Source organism: Emydura macquarii, unplaced genomic scaffold, assembly GCF_026122565.2.
Source record: "Emydura macquarii macquarii isolate MOO-44397 ecotype Brisbane River unplaced genomic scaffold, CSIRO-AGI_Emac_v2 contig_1551, whole genome shotgun sequence".
NCBI classification, from domain to species: Eukaryota; Metazoa; Chordata; order Testudines; family Chelidae; genus Emydura; species Emydura macquarii.
The window spans coordinates 26,389,332-26,414,510 of NW_027131688.1; the positions used below are offsets into that span (position 1 = coordinate 26,389,332).

Sequence of the window (25,179 nt, forward strand, 5' to 3'; positions counted from 1 at the left end):
ATTAGTTAATGCTGTTATACACCCCACAAACCAGTATGGAAGTGTAACACGCTGTTACACCATCAACTAGAAAGCTGGCAAAACAACAGGAGTGAGCTAGGATGTGCCCCCACATAAGGAATTCAAATCTATTAAGAGTTATTTAATGTGTCCTAATTCTTAAAGTAATCAAGTATTTTAGTCCCTTATGGCATTTGTTGACGGGTATTTGAAAATAAATAAAAATAATATTGAATCAAAGAAGCTTTTGCACCACAGAATTTCTTTTGCCCCAAGATGATTTCTTTAGGCACTAAGAATTATGGCATCCAAGTATTTTAAAATATTGCTAAAAGTAGGAACTGATGTGAAAACTATGGTGAATATATATTCTGCTGCTCGCTCCAAGAGAAAATAAACTATTCACAATATTACCTCCATTTTTTTCACAGAGAACCTGTGACAGGGTGCTGGGAGCAACCAGGCTGATTCAGCTTCCTGCCACAGTGCTCTAAACAAGAAGCACGTCACCTGCCTTTTGGCGGAGGACGGCACCCCACTCATGGGTCCGGCGGAGATGCACGAGAGGGCCGGGGCCTTCTACGCCAACCTTTTCCCCCCAGATCTGACCAACACTGACACCTGCAGAGTGCTCTGGGATGAAATGCCATTGGTTGGCATGGGCGACCAGGACCATCTGGAGCTTCCTTTCACGCTGGCTGAGCTCTCAGAAGCCCTCTGTCTCATGTCCACCAATAAATCCCCAGGCATGGATGGGCTGACTGTGGAGTTTTACTGCATGTTCTGGGACGTCCTCGGCCCGGACCTCGCCATTGTCTGGGCCGAGTCCTTGGGAAGCAGGGAGCTCCCTCTGTTGTGCAGGCAAGCCATGCTTACCCTGCTGCCCAAGAAGGGGGACCTCCATGACCTCAGGAACTGGTGTCCCATCTCGCTCCTCAGCATGAACTATAAGATCATAGCAAAGGCCATCTCGCTGTGGCTATGGTCCATGCTGGTGGACGTGGTCCATCCCTACCAGACCTACACTATCCCAGGCCATACCACTTTTGACAATCTTTATTTGGTCTGGGACCTCCTTGAGCTTGGGGGCAGGGATAGTCTGTCATTCCCCCCTTCTGTCCCTGGAGAACCATGGGTATCTCCTGGGCACTCTGTGGGCATTTGGATTTGGGCCCTGGTATGTGGGTTTTCTCCAAGTGCTGTACGCCTTCACAGAGTGCTTGGTCAGGCTCAACTGGACCCTGACCGAACCGGTCAGCTTTGGGCATGGGATGCGTCAGGGCTGTCCACTGTCAGGCCAGCTGTACACTCTGGCCATCGAGCCCTTCCTCCATCTTCTCCGCAAGAGGCTGGCAGGGTTGGTGCTCCACGAGCCCGAGTTGTGAGTGGTGCTGTCAGCATACACTGATGATGTGCTCTTCATGGTCCAGGACCTGGGTGACCTGGTGCAGGTGGAGGCCTGCCAAGCCGTCTACTCGGTGGCCTCCTCCGCTCGGGTCAACTGGGTCAAGAGCTCTGGTCTGATGGTCAGGGCTGGGTGGTGGGTGAGCTCCCTCCCACCTGTTCTTCAGGCCATCCAGTAGAGCACGGGATCCACTGCTCTATCTGGGCGTGTACCTTTCTGCCACCTATCCTTCTCTGCCGGAGAACTGGGAGGATTTGGAGGCCAGGGTGGCTGAGTGGCTCCGGAAGTGGACAGGATTGCTCCAGTGCCTCTCCCTTCAGGGGAAGGCACTGGTGCTTAACCAGCTGGTCCTGTCCATGTTCTGGCACCAACTCAACACCCTGGTCCCTACCCCGAGTTCCCTGGCCAATCTCCAGAAGATGATTCTGGAGTTCTGGCCAGGACTGCACTGGGTCTCTGCAGGGGTCCTGAGTTTCCCCCTGGAGGATGGGGACAGGGCCTGTACTGCGTCTGCAGCCTGGTCCATACCTTCCGCCTCCAGGCCCTGCAGAGACTCCTTTATGGTGCAGGTAGTCAGGCATGGAGCGCACTGGCGCACATCTTCCTCTGCTGCCTCCGAGGGCTCCAATATGACCAGCAGCTCTTGTTTCTCCACCCAAGGTGTCTTCCACGAGACCTATCCAAGCTGCCAGTCTTCTACCAGGACCTCCTCCGGACCTGGAGGCTGGTCTCCGCAACCAGGTCTGTGGCAACCGCTGAGGGGGCGGATCTCCTTGCAGAGCCCCTGCTACACAATGCTCATCTCAGTGTGCATGTGGCTGAGTCCTACTTGGTGCACCAGAGGCTGGTCCTGGCAGGCATCACCAAGATCAAAGACCTCCTGGACTATGACCGGGTGGACTGGGTGGAGCCCCAAGTGCTGGGGTGGCACATGGGGCTCTCCACACTTTGAACCCACCAGTGCATACTCCAGGAGGTGAGGTCAGCCTTGCCTCCCGCTGCTCGGGCCTACCTCAAGTGAGTCCTGATTGAGTGTGCTTCCTGCCTGCCCCTCACCCCAGGCCCTCCGGACCGGTACATCGGGCCCCTGCCCTGAAAGCCCTCTCGACTGCCTCCTCTGCACACCCCGAGCCAGCTGTGGGATCTGCAGCTGATACGCTTCTGAATTGTGTCACGGATACATCTCCACTTGCTTGTGCTCCACACTCTCCATTTCCTCACCCTCGTGTCCCGCCCTGACAACAAGTGGCAGGACCTCTTACCACCTGTCGACAGGAAGAGACCCTGGTGGGCCAGCCTGTATTCCACCTTGGTTCCACAGCCTGATGGGGATATCAGCTGGAGGTTCCTTCATAGAGCCATGAGCACTGGTGTGTACCTGGCACAGTTTATCCCCCATCCCAAAGCCTGTCCCTTTTGCAGCTTGAGGGAGACCCTGGCACACATCTACCTGGAGTGCGCAAGATTGCAATCCCTATTCCAGCTCCTCCAGGACCTCCTCATGAGGTTCTGGCTGCACTTCTCCCCACACCTCCTCATCTACATGCACCCCATCCATGGCCCCACAAGTCACAGGACCTCCTCGTCAACCTCCTCCTCACCATGGCCAAGGCGGCCATCTACAACACCAGGGAGAGGAAGTTGGCCAAGGAGGTGATCTGTGGCTGTGGGGCCCCCTTCCGTTCCTTCGTCTGACCACGTCTCTTGACAGAGTTCCTCTGGGCCGCATCCGCTGACTCCTTGGCTACCTTCAAGGAGCAGTGGGCGCTGTCCGGGGTTCTCTGCTCGGTGTCCCCTTCAGGTTCCCTCCGTTTATCCCTTTGACCTCCACACCCATCCCTGGACATTCATTCATTGTCCCCTGTAATTAGTTGAGTCCAGGTCCAGTAGCTCCTCCCCTTAGGCTGGGTGAGGGGCTTTTAGCTGTGGGCAGGCTTGCACCCACCCACATCCTGGTACTCAAATAGTCTAGGTGCCCTAATTGAATGGAATGGAAAAGGCTGAGTAAACCCTGCACAGGTTGGGTTCATGAGCAGCAGCTGTGGAGCTGGTTAGCCCAGGCACTATAAAAGGCTCCCAGGAAGGAAGTGCAGCGGGGTGGGGCTGCAATAGCAGAGTGTGCTTCCCTTGACCCGTGGCTGGAGCAGTGAGGCCCCTGGAGCTGTTATATTAATAAATGGTGGTGGGATATAAGTTGTAAATAAAAAGAACTAGGGGAAGCATGAAGCTGATGTCTGCGTGACTTATGGGCGCAGAGGACCTGATCAGCAGGGAGGCCTGCATGAACCTGCTACAGAACCCAATGCCAGCATTTTAGTATTAAAGTCCTTTATTACAGATGTGAGTGAGAGATCTTCAAAGCTAAAATGGAATTGGCCTTTGGGGGGAAAAAAGGCAACACAATGAAAACTGCAAATGCATACAGGAGTTTATAATACGTATATTAAAAGTGACAAAGCCACCAACATGAAAAATAGGCATTCCATTAAGATTGTAAGAACTATAGATGCCAAGTCACATCTATGCCTCACTATAGCACACCCTCTGGGCCAGGGATGGCTTCTGAGGCACTCAGCCTCAGTTTCCTGTCTCAGGTAACCCCAGAACTCCATGCAAACTTATCCTCTAGGCCCTCAACACAGTTTATTACCAGAATATAGTTCAAAACAGTCCATAATAAAATCCCAAACACATAGTCCATTTATCACTCCAGTGCAAATAGTCATTAAAATCGCAAGACATCTTGCCACGCGACCCTGTGCATACTGCACAGCAGTGCCTTCGGCATGCCCAAACCCTTTGTCACCTCATTGTGCAAACCTGCAGAATTTCTAGTGGAAAGAATTGTTTCTTCCTTCTTCGAAAGTTCTCTTCCCTCCTACGCCCTTGTGTGGGAATCACACAAACTAAAGCTGCTACTTACCTTTTTTTCATCACCTTTCCAGAAAAGGGCATTGTAACTTGTTTGTTTGAGTGGCCGTTTCCCTACTTTCTTCCAACCTTCTGCATTTCGCACCATCCATGGGACCAGGCAAGGCTGCCAGCACATAAACCAGACTGTCGTAAGGAGAATATCAATTTCATGGAATATGTACATCACATGAAAACCTGCGGAAAGCCATTCCATACTCAAGCAACATGAAAATCAAAGATATGCAGGGGACCTCTAAGGACATAAGATCCCTTCATGTGCAACAGCATAAGATGTTGGTATTCAGTGACTATTAAGGCATCGTAGCCTTCAAAAAATTACTCTACAGAGGTTAATTTTCTTCCATCCTGTAAAATGCAAAACTGAAGGCTCTTTTCACTGATGTGATGCTGCTTTACCAACAGTCACACATAAGACTTATCCACTAAGTACCAGGTTCTACTTGATAGATTAAACCATACAGGATACAATCAGAATTTTCCTTTCCAAAGGCAGATTTGCTGCACGTTTCTTGTAATGACAGGGTTTGTTTACAAATTGTTGTGTTTTCATCAACATTCCTTGCTATACATGTTGTCGAGGGAAATGATTCACAAGGATGCAGAAATAAAGCAACTTATAGCTATATTTTTAGAATGAAATTTTCTAAGGCATTCAGTGTTGGCCTAACTCTTTTTCCATTGACATCCATGGTAAAACACTCATTGAATTCAATAGGGCCAGAGTTAGGCCAACTCTGAGCACTTTTGACAGCCCATCCTTCTTGTTCACAATCCTGGTTAGGGCTTTTACAAAGAAATAAGCACAAAACTGGATTTTCCCATACTGAGGGGCACCCAAATTTTGCTCCACTGAGGTCCATCTTGGGAATTTGCTAATTTACATAAAACGGAGCATAGTGCAGCAACTCTCTTCTTTAATAAGAAGGTGTGATATGTAGAAACTACAGCTCCCAGCATACAATGCTTCATCTTTATCTGTATGGATAAGGGGGGAGAGCTGCATTTGAACACCCTGCTAGATGTTAACATATTGATATATAACCCAAGTATTGTATGTTAAACTGCAGTCTAGATCCCTCATGTTATAGCATCGTACTGTGTACTGGGATAGGGACTGGAATACAGTCTGTTGCTTAAATAAACAATTAAAACCTGATTCTGACTTAAATACTTATGTAAACAAACATTTTTAAAACTTTTGCTCAAATCCATGTTCGTGAAAGCAAATAACCTTAAAGCAAATTCATGATTTTTAATTGAAAAAATGTTTAATGAAGCTATTTCAGCAGCATTTCCCCAGCTCTAAAAATATTCTATCTGCTAACAAAACCCAATAAAATGAAAATATTAAGGAATATACAAGAAATAAGGGTTCATTAAACTTTTTACGTGCAGGGATGAAGCATTCTTCCTAGCTTCATGTGGGAATAGGTAATTAAAATACTCTGGCAAGATGTAAAACGTGCATCCATGGGATTGGTATACGGCCATTGCAGCTATAGAGCTAGACATACTGTATATGTTATGCCTATAAGACTTACATTACATGAACAAATGAAAGTTAATATTCAACAAGTTGAAAATGATTATTTGTTTTAATGGATCTAATACTAGTGAAAAATGTAACATTGCTAACACTAGACACTAAAATCTATTGTTAATCCAAACAACAGGTTCAGCACAGACATTAGCAGCATAAATTTCCCCATACAGGTCCACTTCCAGGGAAGGAGAGTGCAGAGTAGTTGAAGTTTCCATGGCTGTTTCATCCTTGGGTTCTGCTGAAGCTGTCAACAGCTAGTTTCATTTGGGCAGTTGTTGGTGTCTTCTTATGATGTACGCGCTTGTCTGGTGTCCCCAAGGAGTGTAAGTGCAACTAATAACAGAGCTGGCTAGTTTGATAATTGAATAGTTTTGCATGCCTGTGCTAGAATACAGATATTGCATTTTCAGCATAAATAACACCAGTGTAATCATAACACCTTGCACTTCTGTAGCACCCCCAGCCAAGGTTTCCATAGCACTTTATAAACATTCATTTGTTACGCCTCAGAACACCCAGTGAGAAGGATAAACATTATCTGAAGTAGAGAAAAGTTAAGTGGAAGACACAGAGGACGTATGGGTCAGAGACAGAGCAACACCCCATTCTCTTGATTCACAGTCCTATACTTACAAGATCGTCCTTCCTCTCTTAGGGGCTGCTTCAGTTGCTGTTGAAATGGATGGTAAATTCCCAGTGACTTGGATGGGGGCTGCCACAGGCCCTTAACATGAAACAAACTTATCTTCCCCATTCACAAAGGTTGTGAAGTCACCTTTACTGCTTTCATATAATCTCCATTGCTATTCTAATGTCTAAAAGGATTTTCCTGGAATTGCTCTATGGAGTAGGTAATATTAAATGTATTCTACAGTGTCATCAATTCTCATTATTTTATTGTGGGTCTTGTGATATTTGGTAGTTTTCTTAAACCTCGGCCCTTGAGTCTTGTGATTACAAGATCATCTCGGCTTTCCTTTTCTAAAAAAAAAAAGGAAGAGTCTAGCCCTTTTGGTTGTAAACATGAACCCTAAAGGCTCAAAACCCAGCTAGCAAATAAAAAGAACCCCAAATGTATTCATTTTTTTAAATATCATGGTTTTTAAACCAGACTCAAGATTTGCTGTGTCCTGACTCATGATGTTTGCACGTTTAGGGTTGGCACAACTGATTCTGTCTTACTAAATCTCCAAGAAGTAGGTTCTACAAGTTCTTAACTTTTGATTCTAAAGAATGCAATCAGTGTTTAAATACCACTGGTTCAAATTAGAGGCTCTTTTCTGTCAGGTTGGCCACGGGTTTGAGATGCCCTGTGTCAAATGAGATATGGAGGCGCCTCAGACTTCCAGAACCACCCCTCAACATTTTGGGGAGGAGCTGGGGAAGGGGTTTAGGAGAGTGCTGTTATATGAAAGATAGGTGTTGTTGTCACTGATAGGAGCATCCCAAAGTGGGGAAGGGGGCAAACAGGTTTCATGGTGGGTGAGATAGCTGTGGGAGTTTGTGTGTGCATTTTGGGAGGGCAGTGCCAATGGAGCAGGGATGTGCTGTTACATACTGAAAGCAATGGCAATTTTTGCCTGAGTAAGGACTGCAGGGCTGGGGCCAATATTATTTATTCCTGCCTTTTGATTCAGAACAAACAAAAAGTGCCTATATTCAGTCTCTGAGCACCTTACCAATTCTTTAAAATGACAAAACCAAGCTGCAGTATCAGCCCAATCCAGGTGATAGCAAGCTGATAATAAATACATTAAGAATACTTTTTTGCATTCCCAAAGATCAGCATTTCTCAAAGCACTTTTCAAGCATTAATGAATTATCCCTTGCACACTCCTAATTGCGTAAGCCCCCTTTCTATCCTGCCCTATTTCTATTCAGACCTCTGCTCATGCTCTCAAGCCTGCCTCCTCCAAGGCTCCATTAGCCTGTCGCTTTATCATTATCATGCAATTCTCTCTGCCCTTTCACTTTGTATTGGATTTCATTTAATTTTATTCGCTGACCTTTTCCTTCTCCCTAATATGTTTGTCAATTAGTGCCTGATCTCACATGATACTGATTATGTCCCTTCTGCGAGATGTTGCTGAGTGCCTGCTGGGATCGGGCCATTACGATGCAGGGTGAAATTCTGCCTTCTTAAGGCCAGATCCTGAACCATGAAATCAATGGAAGTTTTGTCATTTATTTCAGTGGAGCAGGATCTACAATTAGGGTCCTGATCCAAAGCCCCTGGCATCAGTAAGAGTCTTTCTATTGCCTACGAATGGCTTTGGACTGTGCCCTGGATGAGTTCACATAACACCCACTGATTTAAATATGGGTTCCGCATGCGTCTCTGATTACACAACTTGGTTCACAATTTAGCTTGAAATTTTCTGTCCAACTAATCAAGGGTCCAATTATGTCCTCAGACAGACATGTACGTTGAAGTCAATGGGAGTGGTCCCTGGCCAACTGAGGGCAGAACTGGGATCTAATTATTAATGACTCATAGATTCACAGATATTATGGTCACTCAGAAGAGAGCATTATGATCATCTCGTCTGATCTTCTGCAAAACATAGGTCATAGATTTCCACCCAGCAATTCCAGCATCAAGCCTACAATTTCTAGTTGAGCTAAAGCATATTTTAAATTTAAAGAAAGACATAAAAATGTGCACCTTATTTCTAGACTGAATTGGTCTAGCTTCAGCTTCCAGCCACTGGATCTTGTCATGCCTGTCCACTCAATTAAAAAGCCCTCTACTATTTGAAATCTTCTTCCTATGTAGGTACTTATTGAATGGGACGGGTGTTTAAAGGACCATATATTTAATGAGTTTTCTAATGTCATGTGAGATACCCTAATATTCTTTTCATTTGCCATTTTTCTGTAAATAGGGCCATGTCGCTGCAAACAATCTCTAAAGGTCACCTTATACTGTTTTCCTATTTCCTAAATTAAAAAGCAATGCTCTTCAGCTGACATTCCAACTTCAAGTCAAGCATGATGTGAGTTTCTTCCAGACTACAATGAAATGACTGCAAACAAGACTGGTATATGATTGTTGAGGAACATCACATCCATAGTCAAAAAAGGGCACTTCATCAAACAAAAGCAAGCTGCATGAATACAAGAGTGTCTCCATATAATTGGTTCATGCTAAAAATATAGCACATTTATTAAAAATATATATTTATAAACATTAGTATGAACAGACAGAAACGTCAAGCAAATGCAAAAAAAAAAATCATGTAACTTATTTCCCCCAACATTTTATTGTTTTTAGGCAGATCTTGCGCGACAGAATTGTTTTCCATGATTGCACCATATGTTCATTCTAAATAAAAAACCTGTCAGTTTCAATGTAAATAAAATTGAAAAGTCAGGGAGAAAAAAATATTTGACCTAATGGACACAAAATCTGTGCTATGTAGCTATCTTTGAGAGCACACGGTATACATTGATAAATCTAAATAGTGTACAGTCTTTTTCTATTGTGTTCGAACCGTTTATCCCAGATAGAGTTCTTCAAAGCTGCTACTTACATAATTGCAGCCATTTCCTCCAAACCAAAACCGAATAAAAAAGGGAAAGGAGCAGGATAGAAGAGTTTAGGTTGTTACTGCATGAAAAAGTCTTGTTAAATTAATTGTGCTTCAGCTCTTGCTGCCTGCAGGGCAGTGCTTTTATGATGTGGTTAAACAGTACAGAATCAATTCTGATTAAGCAGCATGTCAATAGCTTACAATGTTTGTTGTCACCTTTAGCAGCTGTTTTGTCAGTTCTCGTCGTGCACCTTCCGGCTCACAACGTTGTGTAAATGTACACAAAAATAATCACGATGAGGTTCAGAATTGTCCCAATAATCCCAAGCATTGCCAGGATGGTTTCTTCTTTGCTCTCCTTTTCTTGATTGCCTTTATCTTCTTCATTTCCATTAGTGATTACCATCTTGATGGCCAGTTTCTTTATCCTTCTTCTCAGGCAACCTAGAATTAGAAAGATGAGAATCAAAGCAAATTGTTAGTTACAATGATTTGTTTCTTACTAATACTGGAGCCAATCCTGCAGTCCTTACCCTGGCATATTTTATAATTAGGGTACGTTTTAAAATAGTTTATAAAGGGTTAACAAACAATTAACAGATGTCTTTATAAATGGTTAATCAAATGCAATAGTCCAACACTCAGAAGGTTAGTTTTAACTGTCTATAACAATCTCTACTGATGTGCTTATGACCATTTATAATACATGCTACTCATATCTGTCAGTTGATTATAACATCTATTAACTTTATAAACTGTTTATAAATGCCCCTTTCATATAGAGTGTGTCTCCATACTCAGACAAACTCCCATTGAGATCAGTGGGAGCTTTGCCTGAATAAGAACAGCAAGGCAGGGCCCATGACGTGGTGGGGACAGTTGGTTTATGCTACAGTACTATGCAGCAAATGCGTAAGGGAAGTAAAACTTGTTTCTTTCAATAGGAAAAGCAACACGACGAAAACATTTTGATTCCTGACGAGAAGGAAGACAACAGTGACTTTTCAATGAGTAATTCAGAACAAAAGCAGAGACAAAATAACATCCCCAGCTTCACTTTTATTTTCCTCATTCTTAATATAAGATAAAAAGTTACTTGCAGCTCAGTCAGCCAGAAAGTCTCAGCCCCACCGGTGTGAAGGATTCGGCCATTTTTCAAGCAGCAGCATCAGGCACTATGAAGATCCTATATAGGAGATTCTTCAGTTTGCGCCCATCCCAGCTTTCCGGCTCAGAGCTCTGCGTCTGTTGTGTAAGCCACAAAGAGTTGGAAAGGGCCATCTTGTGTCTCAGTGCCAAGATCTGGGTTCAGGTTACATGCTGCCTGAGTTCCTACTCTGCAATTCCTCTCAGATGGGTCACAGAATGTGGTGGAGATGCCCAAAGAGCATCTCTTTATAGGTGGGCTTTGCACAGAACAGAAGGGAGAATGTGCACTGTAGATCAGCTATTCCCTGTCTCCTCCCCACACTCACCCACTTAGGGTCATCTATACTGCAATGAAACACTTATGGCTGGCCCATGGCAGCTCACTTGGGCTTGTGGGGCTCATGCTCCAGGGCTGCTGAATTGCAGAGTAGATGCTCAGGCTGGAGTCCCTGAGGGTGCCAGAGCCTGGGCTCCAGCAATTACACCGCAATTAAACCGCCCCATGGCCCGAGCTCGAGCCAGTTGACATGGGCCATTTACGAGTGTGTTTAATTGCAATGTAGATATATCCTTACTGACCTGACCTCAGAGGGCTAGTGCATCCCATGGAGATTATGCTGAGGGAATGCCAGAGTGCAGACAGAGGAGGAGTGAATCATGGACACCCAATTAACCACCTATTGTGGTTTTTACACAGCTCTCCCCGCCCCACCTCCCCATGCAGCACAGCAGGAGAAGCATAAGGGTCACGGCTTGCAAGCTGAATGTGCCCCTGAATGACAGAAAGATCTGAGACCAGGTGGGAGAAAAAGGAAGAAAAGATATGAAAGATAGGGGCCCTTTAAAGAACTGAGGAAGCTGGGCTGCCAGGAGAGAGAGGTCAGGGAGGATGAGTATCTAATATTCGTAATTTCTCTGTATTTTCCATATTGTAACGTACAGAGAACATTGCTAACGAATGCCTATAAAAATATTTCAGATTCTGTGCTGGCAGGGCCTGAGCTGGTGTGAAAGGTAAACAAAGGGGGTAAGCAGCGCCAGTTCCACACACAATTGCCGGCTCTGCACACAAGATAGCATTAGCAGATAAATACGATAATACAATGGGGGCTTAGCATCCCCACATGGTTTGGTGGAAGATGAGAATGACTGGGTCAAAATCTGGTGGGCATTTGCAGCAAGCACAAGACAGCAGAAATTACACAGGGTACTTTGCACCTGGACAGAGCAGCGGTAGACAATGTTTCACAGCGCTGGGACCCCACCGCTGCTTCTGGTAACCTGCCCTAGGACAGCAGAGCATCTCACCTATTATCTGAGTAATTGCTGCGACCCACTCTGTGCTGGCTTAACCAGGAGGTCTCAGGAGGTCTCAGCAGAATCATTACAAAACGCTTTCAAGATGAGTTAACCTCAGAACGAATTCATATTCTCCCATCTTTGTATCATTTTATCATGCCAAACACATATCAATCAGACATCATGTCACAAACCTACATGCCATCACATAGGCAGATCATCACACTGCCAAACCCCTGAGTCGTTTGGATAGCCCTTCTTCTCAAACACAGTGGTAACCACGAAGCTTTCCCTATAATAATGTCCCAGTCATAAAATCCATTGCATGATTTGAGTCTCCACTCAAGAAAAAAGGGTCCTAACCAAATCCAACGCCTGGAACAAAAGGAAGTTGCAAGTCAATAGTGGGGTATGTCAAGTTGTGGGTGAAAGCCTTGTATGGTGGCTACCTGTAGTGGGTTCAATTCTTTGACACACTGTGCATCTCCACCATGGTGCTGAGCATTCTCTATTCCCACTGAGGCCACTCAGCACCTTATAGGTTCAAACCAATTGTGTCTAGGTCTAGCCAGTGCTGTCCACCTCTCATTTTTAGCAACACTCAATTCACAAACTTTGAAACAAAAATAATCATAGAGGGTAGTGATCTTGATCCTGAAGGCTGCTAAGCACTGTTGGCAAAATGACAGAGCCAGAGTGCCACTACTCAGCAATTCATGCTTGCTCAATACCTACCTGACTCCTGCAAAGAGCTAATCATGTGCTACAAGGTGTTGAGTGCCTACAAATCTCTTGGGTAGCAATGAGACCTAACCTTGTCTAGTGGTGTTCAACACTTTGATCAGGCCTCACCTGAGTGGAGAAGCTCAGCGTGATGTGGAGAAATACATATGCCATGTTCAGCAACAGGAGCAAACCTCTATGCCCACACTGAGTGGGGCACGGGGAAGCAGGGGGAAATGTGTGTGCAGGGAAAGGACGTGCTTAGAGCGTAGGTATTTAAATGCAATCCAATGCACAGGTCTTTCAGTTACTCTTGCTGCCAGCCAGGAGCAATTGCTCACTGGAGAGTGCTTATGAGCTGCACTTAGAAGAAAGGGAGAGCAGGGGAAGTTTCAATGCAACTGACTCTCTAACGGCCAATAGCTCAAGACCTGCGTTGTCTGCTGCCCTCATCTGACTTTATTTGAGTGAACCATCAGTAACAAAGCACCCCGTGGCTCAGCATTGCTGTCTCCCAGCCCTCGTGCACTCTGCAGGCTCAAACTCAGGGGGGTCTCAGAATTACACACCATGGGCTTCGTTTTGGGAGATGCTGAGCATTGCCAGCTCTCACTGCTGTTGACAAAAACAGAGAGTTTGAGCACCTCACAGGATTGGGTCCCAAGTACGATCTTGCCTTACTTGGCCCAATCTAGCACTGCTGCAGTCCATGGAAGTTTGGACATTGATTTCAATGAGAAGAGAATCAAACTGCCTTTTATAAGTGTGGGGACCGACCTAGCAAGAGGCTGAGCACTCTCATCCCCCCATGTTGTCATTGGCTGTTGAGGGCATTCAATATGCTGCAGAATCAGGCCCTTAAGTCTTCACCCCTCTACTGGGCAGCGGGTATGTTTTGCTACTGCAACACCATCAGCCCAGAGGTTTAGTATAATTTGCCTCATTCTGAACAAGTCTCTCTCACTGGTTTGCCACGCTCATCTTTCCAACTCTCTGCAGCTTCTATAATTCCTTTGGTGCTGTGATCTCATTTACATCACACTGAGCCTTACAACGCTTCATACCCTTCAGGTTTTTTTTTTTTAAACCTGATAAGCCTTCATGCTCATTGACCTCATAGCATTGACCAAAGAAGATTTAGAGAATAACTGACAAGGTAGACCCGGAAAACAAAAAATTCAGACTGAAGATCAGCACAGAGAAGACAAAAATTATGGCATTTGGCAGACAAGAGGAAGAGGTAAAGATCGACCTCTGAGACAAAGAATTAGAACAAGTGGGAAAATGTGTGTACCTTGGAGGATTGGTATCAAAGAATGGCAATTGTGACATAAAAAGAAGAATCAGATTAGCTGCTACTGCATTAGGGGAACTCTGTAAGATCTGGAAGACTAAAGATATTTAGATAAAAATAACTATCAGCATATATGAGACAATTGTCATGCTGATAGTCCTGAAGGGGTCAGAATGTGGGAATATGAGGAAAGTGAAAGAATGACAAATATTGACTGCAGAAATGGACTGGCTGAGACTTTCAAGATGGCAACAACCAAAAATGAGGTGATAAGAAAATAGTTAAGGCGAGAAAAAATGCCATTACAGAAGCAGATCCAAGAAAGATGTCTGTGATGGTTTGGACATGTGTCAGGAATGGACCCGGAAAGGATACCACACGTGGCGATACATACCAGAGTGCAAGTAACTAGAAATGGAGGAAGACTGAGGATGTATTGGATGGATACGGTGAAGATGCAAAGAGGTCAAAAAGGCTTAAAGCTTAACAAAGGCGTGAAGCTGGTACAAGACATAACACGGAGGAAAAGACTTCATTTAGCTCGATCATTGCTGCTGAGCTGACTGGCAGCAATCAAAGAAGAAGCTTCTACTCAAATAACAATACTGTTTCTCTATCCAAGAATTCATCAGTTGACATAGTATCTCACTGGTACAATAACAACTTTATTAGTAGGACTGCCCCATTCATCCAAGTATTACTTCACTCACGCCCTGCCATTCTCAGAATTAATCAGCTCCCTATTTCATTTTGTGGGATCCATTATTACTTGAATGTAAGCTTTTTGAAAGCGTAATATTCTATTTACTCTATTGTTAGCAGCGGAGGAAGGATGGTCCAGTGTTTAGGGCATTAGCCTGGCACTCAAGAGCCCATGGCCACTCGTACATGTCGATAGGACTTCCTGGCCACTGGGAACCTCACAGTGAGGAAAAAACTGAGATCCTCCTCCTTCAGTAGCACAGCACAGCACAGCAACAGCTGAGCTAAAACTGCTTTGTTAACAATAGTGATTCTATGACACAGAGTAACTGTGATTCCAAAAGAGGGCAGCAGCAAGTACACACACACCAATTGATTTCTGTAGGTTTGCCACATCAAAAATACAGAGCATATCCCTAAAGAAATGCTGGCACCAGTACGAGTGACGGGACTTTGTACATGTTGGCACTTTGATTTGTTCTTGAAAAAGTTTTGGAAGTTATATGACTCAAGATTACAAGTCATTATTTATAAGGGCCTCAAACAGACTTTGAATTAACGGCTTATCCCGAGTGCTGAATGCCCTGAACTCCGATGGGCTTTGGCGGAGCTAAGCGTGACCAGGGAGTTGTGGGAGATGATCAGCACGCTGCTGGATCATCCCCATGCTATCATGCATTATCTGAACAACACTCTGAAAAGCCCCCTGGGCCAGATCCTCCGGTGGTATAAATCAACATTGCTCCTCCAACTTCAGTGGAGATACAACCCTTCACATCCTCTGAGGATCTGGCCCATTATGTTCAATTTAGCTTGAAGATCAGCTGCTATAAATTCTGTATGCTTAATCCATAATCACAGACAATCACCAGCAAAATTGTTCTGATAATTAAACTTGTTTACAGTCCCCAGGCTATTGGTTGTGATGACATTAACAGACTCGAGAGCTTTAATTTTCTGATGACAGTTTCACCCTCCAAGGATGAGAAATACACAACAGAACTGGTTTTGATTAGCAAACTGGAAAGGACATACAAAGGGTTCGTAAGCTGTTGAAGTGTGACACCTTCCTTATCTCACAAAGAAGGGAAGCTCTTGCAGCGCTCAAATGACAAAGCAGGGAAGAGAGGATTCTAGGGAATTTAACCCCCTGGAACAGCAGGAGTTTGAAAAGTCAGGTAGAAATGATTTTTCTAATTACAAATTCTTTTAATCACATTCTCCCTTTAAGGATGGAGTTGGGAAGGAAAATTCAGTGACAGGCATTAAGTACCGTTCAGAGGCACTGTGTTGCTGGAAGTGCTGTCTTTTGAATGAGAAGTAAAAACAACATCCTAAGAGCTCTTGTGTTTTGCCTCGCTGTCTTGGGCTGCATTCTGGGTTCCATCCTTCTGAGCTGCATCTCCTGTGAGGTGCAGGCCAGAATCTGTCCCAACGCATCCAGGACACCAGGGTTGAAACCCCTCGTGCTATAGAAAATGGGACAGGATCTTTAATGAACACAAGCATTTTACGTCTCCATAAGCAAAACAGCACGTGCAGCAGAACAACAGAATAATAGAATCGTAGGACTGGAAGGGACCTCGAGAGGTCATCTAGTCCAGTGCCCTGCATTTAAGGCAGGACTAAGTATTATCTAGATCATCCCTGACAGGTGTTTGTCTAACCTGCTCTTAAAAATCTCCAACGATGGACATTCCACAACCTCCCTAAGCTATTTACTCCAGTGCTTAACTACCTTGACAGTTAGGAAGTTTTTCCTAATGTCCAACCTAAACCACCATTGCTGCAATTTAAGCCCATTGCTTCTTCTTCTCTCCTCAAGGGTTAAGGAGAACAATTTTTCTCCCTCCTCCTTCTAACAAACTTTTATGTACTTGAAAACTGTTATCATGTCCCCCCTCAGTCTTCTCTTCTCCAGACTAAATAAACCCAATTTTTCAATTTTCCCTCATAGATCATGTTTTCTAGACCTTTAATCATTTTTGTTGCTCTTCTCTGGACACAATACTCCAGTTGAGGCCTAATCAGCATTGAGTAGAGTGGAAGAATTACTTCTTGTGTCATGCTTACAACATTCCTGCTAACACATCCCAGAATGCTGTTTGATTTTTTTGCAACAGTGTTACATTGTTGACTCATATTTACCTTGTGATCCACACTATCAATATTTATCATACGATCTCCCAGATCCCTTTCTGCAGTACTCTTTCCTAGAGAGTCAATGCCCCTTAACACGAAGCTGATGCTGGAAACTTGGTTCTCTACTGACTCAGAGGGGAGAGTGCCACTACTGAATCATAAAAACCACTTCCTAGAGCCTCAACACTTTCCTTGGGGTCTCCCATCCATGGCTTAACCAGCACTGACATTGTTTTCTCAGTTTGTGAGAGCTAAAGAAATCCCAGCGTGAAGTGTAACTCTGCAGGCCACGGATTGCACCAGTCTCTGCTATTTAGGAAGTGAGTAATTTCTATTGTATTTTTAGACCTGAATGAAAATTACAACAACAATAATCAATTAAAAAAACTCTCTCTGCCCTCCTTGGTATAGAATGTACTATGATGAATGAGTGGTAATTGATCTAAATATCACCTTAACTCGAGGGTTGGGTCAGTTTATGTCGGGCTTAACCCAAAATCCCACACACTTGGGAAAGTTTGGATTTGAATTTCATGGCTCAGCCCGAATGCCAATGAAATTGTGGGACAACTCACAATATCTCTATCCTGATATTTTGGCCTCCTTTTTGGAGCTACTGATCCTTTATGCTTTATGTGGATACCTATGGAATATTTACGCTCCTCTGAGAAGCAGAAGTATGACTTTTTGGTGATACTGAAAGCCACTTTTTTCTACCCCTACTTGCTATTTCTTTTTAGACCTTTATTTAGATTCTGTCAGAAGACTCCGTCCCTTTCCCCTCCCCCGAAGGTTAACTTCTCATCGGCCTATCTCAGCAAGAAATGGAAAAGAATTACAGGGGCTACATTTATTTTGTTCACATGAATTTCTTTGCAGCATGTGGAAGTAAATTGCCACTGTCAGATCTTTCTGTTTTTGAAAAAAAAGTACAGCAAAGTGTGCTCTTCCCTTTCAGACAATTTACTGTTCTGTAGTCTGCAGGAAGCTTAACCCCCGAGGATTGGTGGTTAAATTCACACTTAGCATATTCAGACACAACTGCATTTAACTCTGCTTATGCCACTTCTGAATTTGGGCTAGAAGTCTGGCTTTCTCCATGCTGCGTGAAGTACACAGGTGCTTTGCTGGCTCAAAGGAGGAGTGTGGAAACCTTGGGATCCCCGCTGTTGGGGGAGATGGGAAAAATTAGGAATGCGGTTTCCATGACATGCTTCCTCTTCTCCTAAGCTCCACTGAACCCTCTACAGGAGTTCCAGCTCCCCACGTGTAGCAGGGCTGAGCAGGCTCCCTGCCACCAAACCTGCAATGAAAAGCAGCACCAGTTAGATATACTCTATAGTAGCTTGAGTGGTTCTGCTTCCCCTCTGCGCTGGGAAACACCCCCCACCATTGGCAAACTCTGAGGCTGGTGGCAGTGAGGGGAGTCCCTGGCAACACACCACCTGCAGGGACCGAAGGGAGGCAGGGAATGAAAGGGGGGCTAGGGCATGAAGGGGAGGCAGGTGGCAGTGCAAATGTGAGGACAGCCAGACAACGGGCACTGGCTAGCGCAGGAAGAGACATAGACTGAACCAGGAGCAGTCTGTCAGAATTACAGGAGTAGCAGGGAGCATCCCCAACAAGATAGCGACATTGAGCAGACTCGAGTGGCTGATTTCATCAAGAGCCTATATACTTGCCTAGGGATTCTGGTTAGAATCTTGCATGTGGATTGGCTGGGCCATTAGGACTCACAGGTGATTATCCCAAACTCATCAGGCTGAGAGCAATCAGAACCCTCCGGGATAGCTCAGCAGGCTCAGAACCCTCATCCACAGCAGAGCAAGAAGCCTACACACTGAAACCCCTTGCTTCCACCACGTCCCTGGAACCACCACTGTTCTTGGCGGATTTAAATTCATGGGACCGTTGTGCTATGTGCTCTGCAAATATGTGGCCTCTGCTCCAGAAATCTTGTCATTTAAACAGACGAAGGGAGGAGAAAGGACACCACTGTTCTGCAAAAGGGAATTTTAGGTGGAGAGATATTAAGACCCAGATATTTAAAGGTTTTTAGGCGTTGCTGCAATCAGCATTGCATTGTCTAACTGTTTCAACTGTCAAAGGGATTTATTCTCCAAAGTGGCTAAATCCCTTGTGAAAATGAGACGTAAGGTCCTAAATCAATTAGGCATTGCCATGCTGAGTGCAGCCATGCCTAAATATCTTTAAAAATCTGGGAGTAAGTGACATGCCCAAGAAAATGTGCTGCAAAGCCAAGAACAGAATTCATAAGCCAGTGCTTTAATCACTCACCCTTCCTGAGAAATAAAAACAAAGAATCTCTGCAGCAACTACAACTGTCTGCTGAAGATACAGATGTATACCGTGCTTGTAATTTGATCAGATAAACAAATAAGCAGGAACCACAATGTATTTATATCTTTGAATTATATTCCTCAGTGGTATCCATTCCTGTTATTAAATCAAAGCCATTTGGAGAAAGACAAAACTGAAAAAAAAGTTAACATTTGTATTTTTATATTCCTGTCCAATGCAATATAGGGTTAACAAAAATACTTGTAGGAATTTGATTAGGAAGGAGGGTATGCTAAAGCAACTGCTTCCAGGTCTTCAGATCTCAGCTGGTCATCCTCATTCTCTAGGATCTTTCTGGATTTATCTTTTACAAATAACAGAGTATGAGGTCTTATCAAAAGAAAAATGTAATAGCAGTGTCTCAGGGGGAGACAGCCCTTCAATTACCTGCAAAGAGTCACATAACCTCTGTCACAGGCAGTCTGAAGAATTGTCCTAATGTCACTATGTATTGTATTTCATACTAAACTGCCTTAGAAGACATTTTAAAAAAATATTCATAGAAGAACATTTTTGTTTCTACAGAAAGAGCTAAGAAATAAATATAAATTTTGTAATCCAATTCTCCACTGGTGTAACTCCCCTGGCTTCAAATTAAACCAGGAAATAACTTGGCCCTTAGTGTGACAAACTATTTTTAAATGAAGAAGCACTTTGCAATGGAATTCCAAAGTGAGTCTTCCTTTAATAAGCATCCTATAATCGGCTTTGTACAAATAGAAAGAGCTGTCATCATAACACAACACAACACTTTACAATGCAACTTCTAGCTTAGGTAAATAGCAATAGCCTAGAAAGCCTGAAGACTGAACTTTCAGTTCCACCAGTGCCTTTGCTCTGAAAACTAACTATAGCTGCAGTTGGTGACACCTTGCGTTATTCAGGCTGACCAACACTTCCCATGATAAGATCTTGTTTTCAGTCGCTTAAAGCTTTGCCAGACGTCAACAATTTGGGCTGATCTTTTCCACGCAAGGGGTCTACCTCAGACTGATTTTCTCCTTTTTTTAAATTTCAGCCAAAACAGTTCAGCTGTTTCCGAGAACGAGGCTACAGGAAAAATACATTTTGCCCATGCTAAAAAATTCTTGGAATCTCTTCTTTGAAAAGATCTAATGCCCTCATGCTTTGGAGTAGGGACAAACTTCCCTAAAATATGGCTGGATAAGTCCCTTTTGCTGTCCCTGTCAAATTCTGCCCACATTTGGCCAAGTTGGAAAAAAAAATCACAGTTCACACATGTTCAGCAGAGACTTTGCTTTTACTAGCTAAAATCTCCAAAGTCCTGGAATTGACTGAGCATGCTCAAGTCCCTCACAGCTTCTAGTGCTTACCAGACTACACATGCGCCATCATCACAGAGTGGTGTAGATAATACTTGGTCCTGCTGCAGTGTAGAGGACTGGACTAGATGACCTATCAAGGACCCCTCCAGTCCTACATTTCTATGATTCTATGCTCCACTAGGGCTGCGGGGGGCAAAGCCAGACTTTCCCTGTAAATGCTGCTCCTAGCTGCTATGGGTTAGGTACTGAAAATGAGAGCATTTCTCCTGTACTTTCAGTGACTCCCCCAGCTGGCACCCCGACAGTGTGGGGGAGGAAGCTATGTGATTCGAATACAGAGGAGACAAAAGCAGGACCAGGGGAATGGGCAAGGAGTCTTGTGAGACTGGACCTGGAGGGTGGGAGAGAAACTGTGATCAGGAGGTAGTGGGGGACTGAGATCTGGGGAGATCCCAAAACGAGACACTTCACTGCACTCAATTCTCCCCCTGGGAGAAAGAGAGAGAACAAACAATATGTGACAATATAGTTATGTCATTTTAATGCACTACTGGAAGGCACTCAGATACTACAGCCATGAGCGTGGTGTGAGGACCTATATTGAAAAGAACAGCTGATGAAAGAAATGGGCAGGAGTGGGAGCCAGTTGACTGGGGATAGGGAAACACTAAGACTGGACCATAAGTGGGAGACTGGGACTAGGAACCGGGGGGGAGGGGGAGAGGGAATGGCAGTGAAGGGAGACATATCTGACAAGGTTCTGGGGCGTACTAGGACTAACTGGGCAAAGAGGCTGGAAAAAGTAGCCAGGGACAGGGCAGACTGGGACAAAGGGGAGAAGTATACATTGTATAGAGAGCTTAGGCACTGGATTCCTCTAGGTGGCAAACACCTAAATGGTATGCATTGCAATGCTGTGTCTAACTCTCATTTGTGCATCTAACCCACAGAGCAAAGCCCTTTCATATTTGCCTATGGTCCACTATTAGTCCCTTTGCAAATATAGAGTTTGGCTAGAGATTTACTAGATTATTTGCAGATGGCTTCCAACACTACACAGTATACATAATGACCTGTACCATTTTTCCAACTGCTAGTGGCTAGTGTACTATATAAAGAATGTATTTTGATGTCTGATGTAATGCAACATATACATCATGTTGCCTCAAGGACATAGTAGGTTGTATCAGTTTATCTGATGCAGCCTGACATGTTCTAATGTAGTGTCAGTAATTTAAAACAATGCTCATGTAAAATGGGAATAAAAGCAATAATTTACCCATTATCTAAAAGTATCTTGTTCCTACCTTGTACTAAAGGCACTTTTTTAAGGATTTAGAGGGAAGAATGAAAGTTAAGTTACATTTTCATTTATGGACATTGAACCACATTCTGCTGTCAGCTGCATTTGGATAAATCTGGAGTAACTCCATATTTTACATCAAAATTACTCTGGATTTACACCAGTGTAACTGAGAGCCAATTTGGCTCCTGATCTATCACACAGATCTTTGTATAACATATAATAGATTGTTTTTAAAATATCATAGGTAAGAAAGAGGCACTTATTAATTTGAAAGTAAATAGTCAAATTACATGGGTGACATAAAAATTCAGAGAGACACAGATGCTTCCCTATCCCCATCCTTGGTTAGAGTTTATTGGGTGTTAATAGCTACCTGAAGCCCCTTTTGTGTAGGGAGAGCATAGGATCATGGAAAATTGGTTGATAGTTTGTAGATAGGAACATTTGCTAAACGTATCTTTTTAATTATTTGTAACTACTTTTAGCACTTATCTTTCAAAACTGAAAGTGTAAGGCATTTAAAAGTAAATGTATACATTTAGGAACAAAGAATGTAGGCTATACTTATAGGATAGGGAACATTATCTTGGGGAGCAGTGACTCTGAAAAAGATTTGGGGGCCATGGTGGATAATCAGTTGAGCATGAGCTCCCAGTGAGATGCTGTGACCAAAAGAGCTAATACCATCTTTGGAATCTTGAGTATGAGCAGAGAGGTTATTTTACTTCTATATTTAGCACTTCTGTGACAACCCCGGGAATACTGTGTCCACTTCTGGTGTCCACATTCAAGAAGGATGTTGATAAATTGATCAGGGGTCAGAGAATAGCCATGAGAATGATTAAAGGATTAGAAAACGTGCCTTATAGAGATAGACTCAAGGAGCTCAATCTATTTAATTTAATTTAACAAAGAAAAGGTTAAGGGGTGACATGATTACAGCCTCTAAATACCTATATGGGGAACAAATATTTAATAATGGGCTCTTCAATCTAGCAGAGAAATGTATAATATGATCTACTGGCTGGAAGTTGATCCCAGACTAATTCAGAGTGGAAATAAAGCATATATTTTTAATGGTAAGAGTAATTAATCGTTGGAACAATTTACCAACAGTCATGGTGGGTTCTCCATCACTGACCATTTTTAAATCAAAGTGGGATGTTTTTCTAAAAGATCTGCTGTAGGGATTATTTTGGGGAAGGTCTGTGGCCTGTGTTATACAGGAGGTCAGACTAGATGATCACAATGGTCCCTTCTGGCCTCGGAATCTATGAATCTGTCAACAGAGACTAATGCATAAAATCTTCTCCTTCCAAGATACTCAAAGAATTGCCTTCTTTTAAAATGGTTGCTATATCATATTGTTATCAATGAGACTGCTGCAGGCTGCCTTGATTCAATATGCACTCCGTCAAAATGGCCATCATTTCCTATTGTTTGTAAATGGGAATAAAGTAAATCTGCCCCCAGGGAAGATGGGGCTCCTTATGCTTTAAGGAGGTGGACAGAAACAGTGTGAGGAACAGGTGAATGGGGGCAAAAGCTATCTGGACAAAGGGCAGCTTGTGGTCTCAGTCCAACTGTGAACAATAGGAGAGGGTAGCCATTTTAAAAGAGGGCAGTTCCTCAAGGAATTCTCTGATGTAGAATGTTATTCTGCAACCTCAGCTGAAGGAGAAATTTGGACCTATGAGAAGAAATGGGGGGAAATTACCACTAACCATAGAAAAATTCTTCATACATTGCCTAGTCACAAGATTTTAGTGAGTTTTAATTACATGGGAAGTTTGAAGTGTCTGCTGTAGTCCATTATTAACATCATCTGGGACAAAATGGGTTTGCAGTTGAGGAGTAAACTTCTTAATAAGATAAATTGCAAATTCTCAGAAAATTCATTCATCCTCTCAGATTAAGTGTTGTTATTTTGGGGAGGATTTGCTGATTTTTCATGCATAAGAGAGAGATTGAATCCCTGTTTTAAGTGCAAAGCTCACCTCATTCTTAACCATATAATTATAACTAGTGCCTTCTTAATATGCAGAGAGTCCTAGAAACTGAGAAGGCAGAGTATTTCAGTGATCACAGATACTATGATGCCTGGAGCTATGGCACAATGTAAGCTAGAGAGATAGTTGTACTTATTAATGTAAGAAAGTGGAATAATTATACTTTGCTCTTTTCATTCATAGATCTTACAGTACTTTGCAAAATAGGGTAAGTGTCATTTGTCTCCACATATGCATGGAGAAATTGAGGCCTAGGGAGATAAAGTGATTTACTCAAGATCACACAGCTCATCAGGAGCTGAGAATACAGTCCAGTTTTTCTGGCTTCCAGTTCAGCATCCTATCCACTGGACCAGATCTTCAATTGCTGTAAACTGATCTCGCTCTACTAAAAACAATGCAGTCTCACCAACTTACCCCAGCTGAAGATCTGGCACGCAAGTTTTTAATAATTCAATCTCCTGCATCTGTACTTTAATCCAATGTCCAATGTCAATGCAGGAACACAGGTGGATAATGTGATTTATTTTTTTGTTGGTCTCAGTGAAATCTGTATAACAGTGTAGATGGAAAACTTAGAACATACACCGATGTAGATAAAAACCATGATTGTGTGTCTAATATAGTGCACTGAAGAAATTGTTCAAGAACAGCTCATTTTACTGAAAATAGTTCTCCGATAAGACTGCCAAGGTCAGTGTCATCTTAGATTATCTACTACATAAGTGCCAGCCACACAAGTAGACCCACCCAGCGGCTGTACACTCTTGGGCAGAAGGCCACTAAACACTCGCAGTTGATCTATGGCTCCTGAGACTCGTAGGAGGGGAACAACTGCAACTATAATGTGCAGGGTTTTTTTGTTGGCTAGAGTGTATATTATTTAGGTACACAAGTTGATGAATAAAATATATGGAAGAGGAGTAGAAACTATGGGCTAATGCACTGAAGGCATTGTTCGAGCAGATCTCTACTGAAATTACCTGCCTTATCAGATGCAAAGTCTGTTTGCTGCAAAAACGCCAGCCATAGAAGATAGCTTAGTCATAGGTATAGCTAACTCGTCATGAGTAACTAAGCATTTTTAGTTCATCTGAGCCATTTACACTGTTAATTGCCTCCTAAGCACCTCCCACTCTTTATGGGCCTGATCCATAAAGACTTCCACTGACTTTGTTTTGGATCAGGCTCTATATCGACCACTGTGGTGCTTAGCAATAGATTAGGAACCAGCACTGCACGGAGAAACAAAATAGTGAAAACATAGCAGGTGCTGCAGTATCTTTCCACCTTACAGACACAGGAACTCAGCAGTGAGCCTCTGGCTAGTCAGGAGTATTGAGGTTGTCTCCAAGCCATAGGTAACATCATCTTTCTTCAGGTCTGACTGGGAGATGCCCCCATCAGGCCCACAACTCTTTGAATGATTCTTTCACTTAAAAGTACTTTATTTTAATGTCTGGCCTCGCCTCAGAAAATGTGTGCCCATCCTA

General features: G+C 43.5%; 1 protein-coding gene across 2 annotated transcripts in view; it reads right to left on the bottom strand.

Moving 5' to 3' along the window:
- Positions 1-9,018: 9,018 nt before the first annotated feature.
- TUNAR (TCL1 upstream neural differentiation-associated RNA) overlaps positions 9,019-25,179 on the bottom strand; it is a 40,356-nt gene continuing 24,195 nt past the window's right edge. Inside the window, exons 1-2 of one of the 2 annotated variants that reach the window (XM_067555174.1) lie at positions 10,516-10,650; positions 9,019-9,859 (exon numbers count right to left, since the gene is read on the bottom strand). In XM_067555174.1, the coding sequence (XP_067411275.1) occupies positions 9,675-9,821 (147 nt within the window). In that variant the 5' untranslated portion in view covers positions 9,822-9,859; positions 10,516-10,650 and the 3' untranslated portion in view covers positions 9,019-9,674. Of the gene's footprint in view, positions 9,860-10,515; positions 10,651-25,179 lie in introns of those variants that run through there. The other variant, XM_067555173.1, reaches the window with a different exon arrangement.